Source organism: Natrix helvetica (genome assembly GCF_964273705.1).
Source record: "Natrix helvetica genome assembly, chromosome: 8".
Taxonomy (NCBI): domain Eukaryota; kingdom Metazoa; phylum Chordata; class Lepidosauria; order Squamata; family Natricidae; genus Natrix; species Natrix helvetica.
Genome location: NC_138559.1, coordinates 14,310,460 through 14,326,749, shown reverse-complemented (window position 1 = coordinate 14,326,749; position 16,290 = coordinate 14,310,460). Strand labels below are relative to the sequence as shown.

The 16,290-nt window shown below is 39.9% G+C and overlaps 1 protein-coding gene across 1 annotated transcript in view; it reads left to right on the top strand.

Moving 5' to 3' along the window:
- Positions 1–16,290, top strand: part of ADGRA2 (adhesion G protein-coupled receptor A2) — a 95,421-nt gene that overhangs the window by 52,551 nt on the left and 26,580 nt on the right. Inside the window, exons 3-5 of the mRNA XM_081960879.1 lie at positions 13,657–13,728; positions 14,694–14,765; positions 16,161–16,232. Coding sequence (XP_081817005.1) covers positions 13,657–13,728; positions 14,694–14,765; positions 16,161–16,232 — 216 coding nt within the window. The remainder of the gene's footprint in view (positions 1–13,656; positions 13,729–14,693; positions 14,766–16,160; positions 16,233–16,290) is intronic.

The following is a 16,290-nucleotide window of genomic DNA, read 5'->3' as shown; positions in this document are numbered from 1 at the left end:
TCTAGAATCTCCAGCGATTTGAAATGAAACATGGCAGATGGCTGCTTGAGCAAAGTCATCACCATACCTAAATCTTCAAGAAAGGCAACTTGTGTTGTTCAGATGTTTTGGACAATAGTGTCTCACCATTGCCTAGGTTCGTTAGGGCAGATAGGAGTTGAACTTCCAAACATCTAGTTTACGACAACCAATGAATGCCTAAAGCAAGGTGAGTAACATGTAGCCTGCACATTGCTTTAGGCTTTATTTTAAAAGCAAGTAATCCATTTATGGATCCTTTCTCTAAAAGATTATGAGCAAAGGGAAAAAGAGGATGTGAGAAAGTGTCTACAAAGGGTCCTTTTTGCTCTCAGACTTCAGCTCACTTCATTTATGCCACATATGTAAGCCTTGCTTGATGAACCAGAGAAAAACCAGTAAACTCTTATATTAGGATCCCATATGCTTGCATTCTGAATGTACAGATGTGTCTTTACAGATGTGAATCACATTGTGTCTGATATATAGCGCAACAACTTCAAACTTCAGAAACAGCATCCTTCTATTTTGGGCTACAGAAGACATTTGCAGCAGCTTCTCAACACATCTCAACAAGCCTTGAGTCATGAACTCTTGGGTTCATTTCTTGGACTGCTTCATCTAATATTCACATGTGTGCGATTTAGATCAGTAGAACAAAGCAGGGATAACTTGCTTATTGTTAACTGTGCTCATCCTGCTGTTTGAACTATTCATGATAGAGGTGTGGAAGATGCTACAACAAAATAATATAGTACCCACAGCTTGTGAGCTCCATATTACTTAAGCAGTTTATAGAGTCAGCATATTGCCCCCAATAATCTGGGTCCTCATTTGGAAGGACAAAAGCTGAGTCAACCTTAAGCCAGTGAGAATCAAACCGCTGGAAGTCAGCAGAATTAGCCTGCAGTACTGCATTCTGACCTGCCCCACCTGAGCTCTTTGTCCCCATTTTCTAGGCTTTATGTTTATTTTTCCAACTGATATCCAATCATTTTGTGGTTACTAAATGTGCTTCATCTTGAATATGCTGTAAAGTTTGGCTAAGGAAATGCTATCTTACATTTGTTGTTGTCCCCATGTGTTTGCAGCAAAACTTGGGTTCCAGTGGGACACAAACATTTCTGTTGTGTTTTGCAATAATCCTATTTTGTCCTGAATCAGCCAGGATTCAGAATACGACTACTTCAAAAACAAAACAAAACAAACCCAGAATATTTTGTCCACTGTCATTTTTGCATGGAAGAATAAACTAATGGGGTGGCCAAATGCAGAATTAAATTCCAGCTATTACAAAATGTAATAACAAAAATGTTTTTTTCCCCAACTTGGACTTAATGCTAATGGCGGAAGGATGTCAAAGTGTAGCCTCTCTTTTTCTGCACCACCATACTCAGATCATTTGAAAAACTACCGGTATCTCTGGTTTGTACAGTAAACCTGCTTTAAACCTAACCTTTGCATCATTATTTACCATTGGTTTTGCACTGGCTAGTGCCAACAGTTTAAGTTGAACAGGTCTGCTATCTTAGCTTAGTCCTGCAAAATACTGAGAAATAAATATTTGTATTTTGGGTGTGTGTGTTTTTCTAGATCAGCCACAAATCACTGCTTTCACAATGCTGTGTGTTGTGAAATGTAGCAGCTGTTTAGTAGAAATGGAAGAAAATGAAGAGGGATAAGGCAGGACGCAGAGCCAAAATTACAGAAAGACACAACCTCTTCCTTTTTGTTGTGATGCTATTCCTTAGCTCTGGATAGTGAGAGGCAAAAGTTAGAAAAAGTTGGCAGGAATCCAATGGTCGGTCTCTTGGATTTCATTAATGGTTCTGCCTATTTGCAACATTGCAATCCAAGTTTTGCTAAGATTGGAGAGACCCATCAACATTGTCTTTTTGTTATAGATGAAAATCTAGTAACTCATCTGATCATTGCAACAAAAAAAAGGCAGCACAAAAGCAAAGCAGAGATGGGATTTTAGCAGAAGTGAAGATCTCTTGGCATCTGCTTCTCTTCTCTTTAATGCACGTATCATCATAAGTTCATTTAAGATAGCTCAGGAATGAGTGGATAAGGAACCTTAGCAACAGTTTAATGTCACATCTAAAGCAAAACCTTGGCTTTTGGATAGCTAAACTCTTCATTTGGCCTTCAGCTTTCTTAATTAATGAGCTTGCCTCTTCAAACCGAGTTGTGCCTAGGTAAACAGTAATTAAACTACATTGCAAGTTGTGCAGATATCCTTTTTTGAAGGATCAATACTGTCTTTTGATTCTGGTAAGGAAAACAGGCAGGAGAGGAAAGAGTAAGTACAGGAAGGTGTGTATGTCTCCCTATGTGTGTGTGCACATGCCTTGCTGTAAAGAAATGAACTAGTGATTTGTGGATTTAACAATTAGAAAGAGGAAATTATGGAAAGAAGGAAATTAAGATATAACATTAAAAATACAAATGCACTGATAACTGCTGTTAAGAAGATTGGAAGCCATTTCATTACGTTTCTCTTTTCTTCTTCCTTTTCTTCTTCTATTTCTTTTCCACTTACCCTAACCCTAACCCTAACCATAACCCTTACTACTTTTCTCTATTCTTTTTCTCTTTCATTCAACATTTGCATTGTTTTTATTCTGTTGGAAGCTTCTTTTAATAAAAATTATAAAAACCAAGTGCCGGAAAATATGGCAGAAAAACAAAAGGTTCCTACCCTTGGCTATATCTGCATAAAACCCAGAGGCTTCAAAAACTAAAGGCTTTGAGTTGTCCAAAATTGCTTTAAAAGGCCAACTGTGATAATCTCATACTAGGGTTAGGCAGCTTTCTCATTCAGGTGATGAAGTGTTTTGGGGTCTGGAGTAGAGGGAGTCAGAGGTCAAGGCTATGTATGAGAAATGCTTAAGGAACACATCTTCAGCATCTCTAAGAACAAGAGAAAGTGTTGCTGTCTTTGAAAAGGGTAATCTTCTGTTTATGTTCAGGTTTCCCTTCCCGGAAGCCGCCTCTTGAAAGAGATGAATAACTTATTCAAAGCACAGGTGGGCTTGAGCCATTTGCCCCTGTCCCACCACCAGAAAAACAAACCATTTCTATTTGTGCATGCACACTCAGACACATTCAGACCTTTCTTCATTGGCCTTCCTGTGAAATGTAGAGACATTTCCTTCCTCTGCCTGATGAATTCACGAATTCCATCCCCAGCTGCTCTTTCCAGATGCAGGCCATAAATTTAGCAGCCAGACCTTGGGAAAAAATGGTTCCTTTTTGCTTTGCTGCTTGTTGATGCATAGATTTGCTAACTCCACCTCCATTCTATTTTCATTTGAATGAAACCATCACCCATCAACCCTCTTTAAGCAAGAAGATTTGTTTTTTCCTGGCCAGCCGGTTGCCATTTAATTGCCAGTGTCCTTAGACCTTGGAGTGTGGTAGTTTTCTTCAAGCCAGCAACCTTAGAACAATATCATATTTGACACAATTAGCATTTTTCCATTTGGATATGGGCATTAGACCAGTTTCTGTGGTGAACTTAAAGTTGGACTCCACGTAGGTCTAAATATAATTGTGTTGGTTTTAGACATACATGGTATCTACCACCATGGTATTATCTGTAAACCAAGATAATTATTATTACAATGCTGATTAAACCAACCACTGCATGACTGGGTGTACCAGTCAGTATAATTATAATAGTTATAATTAAAGGGGAAAGTAAAGCCAAAAGGTTTAGGAAAAGAGAATCAATCAATCAAAATATCACAGGTAAAGTGATGATTTATGAGGTTCTAGCACATGTTGCCATTCCATCTGATATTGACCCAAATATCATTGCCATGGTTCTGTCTTGTGCACTTGGTAACTTTGGACTGTTTGGGAAATTTTAAAACTCTTAGATTATTTTTCCCAACTATTTGACTGGAATTTCTGCAAAGTTGGAGGATCCATGAAATCCTATTAATATGTGTATTCTATGCATTGATTTTGTATATGAACAATATGAACGATTGTACTAACTATTGCATCTCCTCTTCCTCCTCTTCCTCTCCCTCCTCCTCCTCCCCTGCAAGCCCTGTGTGGAAAGCCCTTTGCATCTCCTCTGTGACTATGGTGTTTCTTGCCTCCAGTAATTCCACAGCAGCCTCCTATGTCTGCAGCTCTGCCATGATATTTTCTAAAAGGGAGTTGTTAAATCTTTGAGCTTCCTCCAAACTGGGCACCAGACAGAAGCCTTTTGTAATTGCATTGACAAGGGTCCTTCATTCTAATTTATCACATGCTTAAAAGTTAACTTCAGATGAAGGAAGAACTTTGCCCCAAGGATTTACCCCAGTTATTCATTTCTGGTGGCTCTGCTATGCCCTTAGCCTGCTAGAGCACAGAGCAAGAATACTGTGATCTACAGTTCAACTCATAATAGTGAGTTTGACATCTCCATTGAGATGTTGCTGTGTAGATGGAGCAACGGTTAGCATAGTTAGGCAACTGCTGGAATTCCCCCTTTTGTTGGGAGAAGCCAGGATTCCTACTTGCTGTAGAAAAGGCATTCATCCCATATGCTTGTATGCAGAGATACAACCTTGGCTATATTATTTTGCCCTATGTATAGCGTGGACAGATCTAGGTTACTGTCTCTTCCTGAAATCGTCCCTTCTGGTCCTGATGGCTGTGATTGGTTTGTGCATTGCCTTGGGGATGTCTCCTCGTACATCACCTCTCAGGTTTCCAGGTTTTTCTTGAGAGCTGTGACCATTAGAGGAGAGAGCTGTAACCTCCCTTAGTTGGGCTTTTGGCGACTGGCTGCTGTGTCTGTTTTGTAGTGGTCGTGTTTTGGTCTGTGACTGTAAATAAAGTATTATTATTAACCTTGGAACTGTCCTTGTGTGGAAAATCTCTCTTGAAAAAGCCTATATTTATGGAGATTAATCTACCTAAATACAGACCAGTGGTGGGTTCCGGATCCTGTTGCAACCGGTACGGTATATATGTGTGCATGTGTGGGCATGCGTCTTACCATCCAGCGACGCCTACGGGACACTCCAGCTGCTCGGCGGAGCATCGCGCAGGCGCTGTACACACTGTCCGCATGTGCGGAAACACCAAAGAGTTTAAAGACAGGTAAAGAGCACAGGCGGGTGGGCCCTCTGGTGCACCGTACCGGAATGGTACCTGGTGCTCCGGGCAGATACCGCCTGCAACTCACCACTGATACAGACATTGTTATATTCCATCCTAGCCAAGTAGATTTGCTCAAAGCTTCTGGTTCAGCTAAATCAGGGGTGTCCAAACTTGGGAACTTTAAGACTTGTGGACTTCAACTCCCAGAATTCCCCAGCCAGCCATGGTGGCTGGGGAATTCTGGGAGTTGAAGTCCACAAGTCTTAAAGTTCCCAAGTTTGGACACTCCTGAGCTAAATTGTATAGATGAAACTGATATGTTGAAGTGAACCAGGCAAAAAGGAGCAAGAACCAAAGGGTGTTTTTTTTTTTCAAATTCTTATATTTTTCTATTGGCTGGTAGTTCTCCTTTTTCTAGCCAGAGGACAGCCTTACACATAGACAAGAGAAGAACCAACCTTTTGACTGTTCTCTTAACACATCTTGCAAGCTGCATTAGATCTCAGAAACTGGGGTAAAACCAGTGAACAATGAAAAAGAAAGGGTTATAGTTTAGGGGTGGCATATCTGCTCTATAGACAGAAGGTCCCAAATTCAGATCTCAGCTTTTCCAAATAATTTACCCCTGAAAGCTTAAGAGAGCTGCTACCAATTAATGCCCAGCAAAGTCAGGCAAGATGGACCAAGAATTGGACTTAAAGGATGGACTTTACCTACACACTTCCGTGATCCATCACAAGCACTGGCCCTAGAACATAAGGAATGCTTTAAGCCAATTGCTTTTATTTCTTGCCTCTGTGTGTGTGTGTGTGTGTGTGTGTGTGTGTGTGTGTGTGTGTTATAACTTATCTCCTCCCCACAGTTTGGCAGCTGCCTCCTCAGGTCAAGGGCGCCAGCCATTCAAGCTCCAAAATGCCTCTGTCCTTGCAAGCAAAGGAAGCCTGCTCTTCTTTCCATTTCTCTTTGTTTATGAGTTCTCTGAAATCAAATCTCATTTAAACACAGGCCATATATGGCTCATAGTCAGGGCTGGAAAGAACGTGTGCCAGAACGGAAACTAATCTGATTTTTTTGAAACATTTTTATTCCATCCCTCATTCAAAAGACAGAACACATGGTCTCCTTCTACCCTCCTCCTCTGACTCCCAATTTTGTCTTTGCAAAGATCCGATGAAGAAATCCAGGCTGAGTGGAAGCCGCTCCTCTTCTATTTGCCCAGTTTTCTGACTGAGCAGAGTTTCTTAATGTACTCCTTTAATCTTAGAGGAGACACTCCAGATGTCCCAGCACTGCTACAACAGCCAGGGTCTCTCACCATTGACCTTACTGCTGGGAATTGTAGTTCTCAGCCTCTAAATTGCTGTGGGAGGTATTGTGATTACATTTGCTCTGCTGGATTTTTGTTGTTATTGTTGTTGTTCTCTTGCTTGAAGGCCTGGAACCTAAATCTGTAGGAGAGGTGAAGTCCCAAAGGTGCTTTTTCAAAAGGCAACTGGATTTTCTTGGTTTTTCCTTGAAAATGTTTCGCTTCTCATACAAGAAGCGTCTTCAGTTCTGACTGAACTGAAGAACCTTCTTGGGTGAAAAGAGAGACATGTTCAAGGAAGGGAAAAAAAAAACCCTAGAAAGTCCAGTTGCTCTTAGGAAACTTGGATGACTGAGAATCTCCCTAGACAGGAGAGGTGGAGGTGTGCTCACTTCCCTTGCCCATCCTGCCTCATGGGAAGTAAATAGAGTAGGCTATAAAACGGTATGACTGACAAAGAGCACCCACGTCCTCAGCAACACCAATTGGGAACCTGCACCCGATTCTTTCCTGTTTGAAAACTAGAAATTTGCAAGGATACCTATTCCTCTTTGCAAAATGTTGGAAGGCCCCTCTGTTCTCAGGAAGAGGTCCCTCTGTGTACCCATGTTGGTGGCCGGCGTGTTGTGCATGTGTACACTTCAGGCAGCATTTGAAGAAGTGCTTTTCGGTAATGTTTGAAACTCCTCATTCCCACGTCCAGCTGTCTCCTTGGGATTAAGAGGGTGGGCTCGCTGGTTGCTTTTGTTCTGTTCCATTTTATGATTTAGAGGAACAGCTGCAGGCGGTGTGGTCTGCCCTCATCCCTTCTTTCTCAAGAGCCTGCAGAGAAGGACGGTGGGGAAAGAACGGGGCGGGTGGCAGACAGAGCAAAGGAAAGGGGAGAGAATGGCAATAATTTTCATGTCCTCAAGACTCGAAAAAGCCAGATCTTATCAACCAGCACATTTCAGAACTGAAAAAATTGGCAGGGAAAGAACCAGCCAGAGCTTGGAGCATAGGAGAGGGAGGAAAAAGGCTGATTGAACATGATCTTCATGAGAAAAAGGGCTCGGGTCTCTCACCTTATTTTGTGCAATACAGTATATGGATCATTTCCATAAGGAATATGGATTTGGTCAGCGGCCTTATACTAGAGCAAAACTTTGCAGCATTTTATGGACTTGCTGGCTTAATCAAACAACAAACATAAGACAAAAACTCTACTCCATGGAGTACTATTTCTCTTTTATTCTCCTTTTTCTAAAGCTACTGTGCATAGGAGTTCATACTTCAATGTATGCTCCCCACCTCCACCCCTCCTCCAAATTTTGATTTATAAAGATTTTTAAGAAAGATAAATTTGGATAAATTTTATCCAAAACCTCTGAAATCCCCTCTTGTACTGTTTATATGGCATCGTGCTTTCTTAGTTGTATTGGAATCCTCGGCAAGAACATGAATATTTAGGCTTCTTTGATTTATATGTAAAAATTGAGTCAATGTTTCCAAAAACTTGAAGGTCTGCTAAATATATTTATCCATATAAGATTCTTAGACATCTCCAAGTTTTCACACACGGAAAGACAAACATACTATATTTGTTTATTTGACATATTTTCTCCTCCTCCAATAATAATAACTGTTATTATTATTATTTGCTATTTAACACCATCAAACAGTCACATCTGCCTATCCCAAGTCCTTGGGAAGGACTTAGTAAGTTGACAAAAATGCCCAATCCAGTCTGAATAGCTGGCTGACTGTGCAATGAACAATAATTATTTGTTAAACTTTCCTGCTTAAAATTGCTGTTATCAGATCAATACGATGTAATTTCTTTAAATGTAACTAAATTTTGTTATGCTGCCTGCCAAATTAGGCAGCCTTTGACTGCCCACTAACAATCCACCATGAATTGTAATATATTATCTTGTCTTTACAGTATTCTTATTATTTTAATGCGTCTTATTTGTAATCCTGGTCTGTGACCAAAATAAAAATTATTATTATATTATTGTTCAACATCTAAGCCACCCAACTCTCAACAACTTTCTTTATCTGTTCCTGGGGGCATTCAGCTGGCAAGAACTCACTAGGAACAGATTCGGTTTGATTAAACATGCTCAAGGTTTAATAATAACAATTGCTGTTATTTCTCCTGTTTATCTCTTATGATCGATGATGATCTCTTCACTGAAGCCTTAGTACTAATACAGGTAACCCTGGACTTACGACCACAATTGAGCCCAAGATTTCTGCTGCTAAGTGAAACATTGGTTATGTGAATTTTACCCTATTTTATGACCTTTCTTGCCACAGTCATTAAGTGAATCCCTAAAGTTGTTAAGCTAGAAGCAGGGTTGTTAAGTGAATTTGGTTTCCCCGTTAACTTTGCTTGTAATAAAGTCACAAAAGGTGATGATATGACCTCAGGACACTGTAGCCATCATAAATGTAGTCAGCCACCAAGCATCTGAATTTTGATCATTTTATGACCTTTTCTGCCACAGTCCATGGGGATGCTGCCATGGTCCTAAGTGTGAAAATTGGTCATAAGTCACTTTTTTCAGTGCGGTGGTAACTTTGAACAGTCGCTGAATGAACTGCTATAAGTCAAGGACTACTTGTATATAACCACCCAATATTTGATGACTTCGCTATCATTCAAATCAGCGAAAGGATAATCGAGATAAAGAGTGAATGGCTTGGCCGAGGGTTAAGGAAGATGTAATAAATTTGTGTTACAGATCTTGTTGATAAGCTTGAAAGTAACGGCTCCTGATTTACAGTGACAAAGGCATTCATGGCATGGGATTTTCTGGAATCTCTCGGCCAAGAAGAAGCTTGGAGAGCAATAAATAATGCTATATACTGAGCATTTCTTTACATGCTTTTTCAAGCCTCCCAAGTTGCTGATGAGCCTTAGATCCTGTGGAAGTGATTTCCGTATGTTAACTGTGGCCATTCCAGAAAACCTTCAGCCTTACTCCTAATATTAATTCCAGTAGCTTTGTTCCAAAGGGTCCCTCACAGGTCAGTATGTTTCTAGTGTAAGAGCACCTCGTTCCCATCTAGCACTGCTCTACTCTACTATCTTTATTCTTCCTTTGCCTGGAAAAAAAATATACCTGACCCAACACAAAAATTAGCAGGTTTTGATGCCACCTGCCAACACTGGAAAATTCTAGGATTTGTATCTTGCATGGCATCTGTCAAGACTCTCTATGTAAATGGGGCAGAGTATCCTCCCCTGAATGAAAGCAGGATTTCAAAGAACACAGTGGCTGGACCCCATCAAAGCTGACATCAACCAGACATAGAAAAATACAAAGAAGTAGTGCAAGATCAGAAGATGTGGAGAGACCTGACCCAGAGAATCGCCAAGTTTTTGACATGACTGAATGGATAACACCCCCACCCACCCACCCAAATGTGGCTATGCTGCTCTTTGTCAGATACTGGATCATATAATGACTAGCTGCTATTCGAGAGCTTATACAGGAGGAAAAGCAGATTTTCTCCAACTAACAAATACTGCACTTAATTGGATAAATGATCTAGATATTAATATAATAGAATGTTTATTCCATTCTCATGAACCAACATATTTCAAAATGTAACCTACAACTTATATGTAACTTCTTGAATTCCTCATACCTTACAAAATTGACTACCTGTTCCCAACATACTTGTGCTCCTTTTATATATTCTTAGTACTGTTATTCGGATACTTTATGCCATACGCAAAATAAATAAATCTTCCTTTGTCATCTTTGCTTTTCCCAACAGTGAAATAAAAAAAAACCTCCAGCCATTGGATGGGGAGGGTGAGAGAGAAAGCTTTACTTGAAAGCAACTAGAGAGGATGGGAGATGGGTGCATCGCAGTACCACGGATACAGAAGAAAAGTGCAGTTTCCACTAATGGGAAGAAATTGCTGCCTACTTCCAAGGAAGCACAGCAAAATTGGCTTTGTACTATTTCCTCTGGTAGGGGAGTGAAGTGATAGTAGATCAGTTTACCACTGCAAACTGCACATAAACTCTGTGGGTATGAAACCAGCCTAAATTTCAAATTAGTATATTCCAGTGATGGCGAACCTATGGCACGTGTGTCACAGGTGGCACGTGGAGCCATTTGTCAGGGCACGCACGCGCGCGCTGGCCAATTCACCGTTTTAAAAGCCATTTTTTCGCCCTCCCCAGGCTCCAGAGGCTTTATAGGAGTGACTTCCGGTTTGCTCGGAGGGTCGTTTTAAGCGCTCCGAAGGCGTCAGGGAAGTCTCCGGACGATCCCTGAAGCCTCCGGAGGGCCTCCGGGGGGGTGGGGGAGGCTCTTTTCGCCCTCCCCAGGCGCCTATAAAGCCTCTGGAGCCTGGGGAGGGTGAAAAAAGCATGTAAAAATGGGGGTGGGTCGCGCCCGTTGTGCGCGCATGCGCACTGGGTGGGTCACGCATTGCATTATAGGTGCGGCACGCCCGCACACGACCCCCATGCGCTCCCCCCACTTGTAGCACACGAGCCAAAAAAGGTTCACCATCGCTGGAATATTCCATGTTCTTAGAAGGCGCCTCTGGGATGTAGGAAAAATGTTAATTTTATCTCTCCTGAATATAACAGAATAAGAGAGTTGAAGGGACATTGGAAGTCTTCTAGTCCAACCCCCTGCTCAAGCAGGAGACCTAACAATATTTCAGACAGTCTCTTTTTAAAACCCTTGAGTGATGGAGTACCCACAACGTTTGAAGGCAAGTCCTTCCATTGGTTAATTATTCTCATGTCAGGAAATTTCTCCTTAGTTCTCGGTTGGATCTCTCCTTGATAACTTTCCATCCTTTGTTTCTTCAGGTGCTTTGGGAAACAAGTTGACCTTCTCACCTTTGTGGCAGCCCTTCAAATATTGGAACACTGCTATCATCTTATCCCTAGTCCTTCTTTTAATTAAATTACACATACCCAATTCCTGCAACCGTGTTTCATGTTTTAGCATCCAGCTGCCTAATCATCTTTGTTGCTCTTTCCTGCACTCATTCCAGAGTCTGTACATTTTTTAAAGTAATATGGTGACCAAAACTGGATGCAGTATTCTAAGTGTGATCTCTTTCAAAGTTGAGCTTCATTTTAGCCTTGCTTGGCTTGATACCGGGAAAGTATGAAGTGTTTAGGAAGATTTACAGGCAACACACAAAGCTAGTAGATGGGGGAAAACTGCTTTCTTTTTCTGTGGAACAGAGGATTTTGTTGCTGTCCTACTCTGTTTGGCAAGAAGTCATGAAGTATGGGTGGGCTTGTTTGTGTGAGTATGCACTGTTGTTTTCTTAGTGCCTAGCATAAGCTGAGAGTAGGAAGAAGTTACAATTACAAGAGAAGGAGGAGTCCTGATGGCGATGTCCTTAATGAATTGCAGAACAATAACAAACCTTCTTACATCTATAAATTCTTTGATGTGAGGATAGTGTTAGAGAGGCCTTTGGACTCTATGGGACAACTACTAAGAGAAACTTATCTTCAGAAGATGGGAATCCATCACTGTGTTTCAAACAATGAGGAAGTTTGTTTGCTGAGGAAGAGCATCCAAGGGATTAGTTGGACTTATCCAAAAGATAAGTAAATACCTTGTATTCTTGGGCAACTATTCATCTCCCTGTGATGTTACCAGAAGTGGGCAAGAAAAGAATTTTTTTTTCTTTTGTTCAAAGCATAATTTTTATGAAGGCTGTTCTTCAAGTCTAGAAGAAAGAAAAGAGAACAAAGAATAATAATGAGAAGAAAAAAGTGGAAGAATAATTAATAGAACAAAGGTCAGAAAAATAAGTGACTTCAAATCTCTTTTGCAACAAAAGTTAGTTACTTATGCCCAACCTTCTTTCTTAATGGTATAAAAATCCCTTCAGCCCTTTATTTAGCCCTTTTTTAAATCATCAGATCCATGAATCATCACTTCACTTTCAGCAAAAAGTCTATAAAAGATTTTCAATCTTCTAAAAGGTCCTTATTGTTTTGTGCCTCACCCAAATAAGTCAGTTACAGTTGTGAAACCCTTCTGGAAAGAATCCATTTGGGGAAACTTGATTTAGTCTGAATAAAATCCAGGACAACTTTTCTTTCTGTTTTCCTTTCTCCATCTTGAAAATAAGAACTGGGGAAAAAAAACATGCCTCCATTATCAATTTCTCAACAAATCACAGGCAACTCTCTCATTTTAAATAAATAGTTTGACATGGGTGGGGTGAAGTCTTCATTTCAAGTAAGTACAGAATGTTTGAGATGTTTTATTAATGGCTGAAGTGTGTCAGACACCAGAAAATGGGACATTTAGACTCCTAAAGAGTTAAATTGATTCCTACTTCCCTGGAAAAAAAGGGTGGGGTTGTAAATGTCCATTATTATATTAAATAAAGTCAATAAATCAATGAAAACCTGAGAAACAGCCCACACAAGGCTGAAGCAAGGAAATTTGGAATAATTAGAAAGTGCTTGAATTCTATGCACATGTTGGCTATTTCAACAATGCTTTAAATGCTGTAAAGTAAGATGCCGCTCAGGATAATGAATACTTTTAAAAATACTCCATTTGTGATCTTGTTTTAAAAGCTAATTATGTATGTTTACATGTAATAAATTTTTCTTAAATGCATGTTTGTAAATAAATATGTAGAAGAAGGAAGTAAATGAGTGAAAAATAGAAAAGGAAAAGTGGAGAACTTTATATGTTTATCCATATATAAAAATGCAATGAAAGATATGATTATCTAAAGGCACAATTATCTTTGTTTTAAATATTTTGGTTTGACACATTTTAATGAATCAATTATTAGGGGATATATCGTTTTTGTTTTTATTTATACCTATTAATGTTTTCGATTTATTATCCCGGTAACAACTGTATTAACACAGTAACAGAGGAACAAATGTTATACTATGTGATTTATATTGCAAGTTATTAGTGTATTATTATATTTATTATCCCAGTAACAACTGTATTAACATAGTAACAGAGGAACAAATGTTATACTATGTGATTTATTTTGCAAGTTATTAGAGTATTATTGTATCTATTTGCTTTGCTTGGGCTTTGTTCTTTTAAATTTTGGTGAACATTAACTGAATAAATATTCAGAAAATAGAAAGAGTAGTTGCCTTAAGAAAGTTTCAACCCTTATCCTCAAGGATCCATCAAGAACAAAATTCACCCATTCTTCATTTGCAACATCTAATGTTTCTTTTTTCCTTATTTCCCAGAGACCTAAAGAACAATTTGATTAGCATCATTCAGCCTGGAGCTTTTCTGGGTCTTCAGGACCTGAAACGCTTGTAAGTAATAGTTTCAACTTCTCCTGAACATATTCCAGCTAATTTCCTGCTCTTGGTTCTTTATTCTGAAAACTGCCTTTAGTATTTACATGTGAATCCCATATCCCACCCCCAATTGCTTAACTTCCAAGCCCAGAGCCATTTCAAAAAACTTTAAGTAATCTGCAACCTGTCCATAACTCATAATGCCTGACTGTTTACTCTAAGTGTCAGTTTCCTGATAATTTCAACAAAGATGCATGTGGTCACCATCTTCTGAGCTGGGTGTTTATTTTTCCAAAAGTAATTGCAAACTATGCTTGGAAAAGACAAATCTATCCTTTAATTCTCTACCGGTCCTCTAAGCCAGTTGCACTCATTCAAGTGCTCAGTTTAAAAAATAGAAGAAGCTTCTGGTGATTTCATGGATGTGTCTATGCAGTTGTTTTGGCAACAATACTAACACGATTGGCCATTGTTTTTAGGGGGATTTTTGTTGTTGCGTTTCACTGTGGTCTACAATCTCAACACTTTTAATAAATCTCCCAAACAAATGCTGATTCTGCCTAGTTTTTGTGAGATTAACCAAGAAGTAGATGCTGACATCGAACGGTGCTCAGCAGTTCAGAAGTATGCAAATGTAAGTAGATAAATAGGTACCACTTCAGCGGGAAGGTAACAGCATTCTGTGTGCCTTGGTGCATAGTCATGCTGGCCACATGACCCCAGAAGCATCTTTGGACAACGTTGATTTCCTTGGCTAAGAAACGGAGATGAGTACTGCTCCATAGAGTTGGACGCAAGTGGACAGAGGAAACCTTTACCTTTACCAGTATACATTCAAGGTGTACAAAGTGTTTTGGCAAATTCAGACTATGCTGTGTCAGCATTGGGATACCCCATGAAGAGAAACCTCGTATACACTTAACATCCACCGCTGTTCACCGTCTGTCTATGGCTCCCATTTTTTTCTCATTGTTTTTCAGGGATCTCTCCAACAATCGCATTGGCTGCTTCAACATTGGCCTCTTGCAGGGACTGTCCAGCCTTATCCGTCTGTGAGTATTCAGTGGCAATGGTGAAGGTATGGTCTCACTTTGAGCCTCTGTACAAGTGCTGTTGCCAGCAACCCTCATTTCTCAAATCCGCCATCCAAAATGTGGGTTCTCTCCAAAGGTGTGAATGTCACCTTCCAGAATTCCCACTTGGCAAGGTCAAGATTGACAGCTCTGATAGCTGAAGTCCACATAACTGAAAACTGGTTCTGGTTGGAGAATATGGTGTCAAAGAATACTGCTGAGTACAGATACCAAGCATGACGGTTTTGCTTTCCTTTCATTATTCCTTTTCATCTTATTTTGTTCAGGGAATCCTGAAATTTGAAAAGGAAGGCTGAGGCATTTATAAGAAATACTTCCGATTGGGATCTATAGATTTATTAACCCAACCACCCGTAGCAAAAATCCCAGCAAACCTGCTAGGTCTTTCAATTAAAAAAACACATTGAATACTTTTGGCTAATTTTACTCATTGGTGCTCTTTAGACCAATTTTTTAACTTGGCTATCTATAGCTATTAGTCATAGTGATGGTACACCCTCAAGATAAAAGCAGTAGTTGTTGGGAAGAACAGTAGAAAGAGGATTATTGTTCTCACATCTGTCCTGTACTTCCCTTAGCTTTCTGGTTGGCAATTGGAGATGACAGGAAGGTCCTGGATGAGATAGCTTGTTAGTCTGATCCAGCAAATCTCTTGTTTATTTTGTAGTAATTTTAGCATTTAAACCCTGATACTTTGGGTGAAGAGTTCTTCGAAGAACTTACAGAAAAATAAAAGGCAGAAGTCCCTGTCTTCAGGTTTACTAATTAAGGAAGAAATGGTACAGAAGAGACAAGAGATAGGAAGGGATTAAGAAAACCAGAAAGTTCAGGCATTATTTGCAGTAATTCTGATTTGTATTATATCCAGCTGTCATGGAAATGAGCATCTATAAAGCAGATGGTCTTGGGATGATGTTGCTCTTCTTTGCAAGGTCCTGATAGATTCTGTAGAGGAGGACTACAGTCAGAAACAGAAATAGCAACCAGACTTAGTTATTGCTCTATGGTCTTCTGCCATGGCTTATGTTCTTGCTCACCCCAAATAAGTTGAATTCCCTATTGCACTTCTTTGTTCACAGTAAATTTATGGAAACCATAGCCAAAAGATGAAGTGAGAGAAACTGACTTTAATTATTATAAAACTATATCATCATTTGCTGTGAGGGCTCTATGGAGCCCTGATGTTCAGAGAAAGTGTGTTTCTCTCTAAGTACCAATTGCAAAGAGAATAAGGTTCCTACCCTCCAAAGACTTCCCTGAAGCAGCTTTCTTCCACGATGAATCTCATCTTAGGTAGACCTCCTGGTCTAATTGCGTATGTTTTAGCTTATTTTGTTGTCATCTCTTTGACAGGAACATATCAGGAAATATCTTCGCCACCCTCCAGAGTGGAGTCTTTGATGAGTTGCCGTCTCTGAAAGTTCTGTAAGTATTTTGTGTTTTGTTGGTCAAAGGGGAAGGAAAAAGCAGAGGGGGGAAGCAA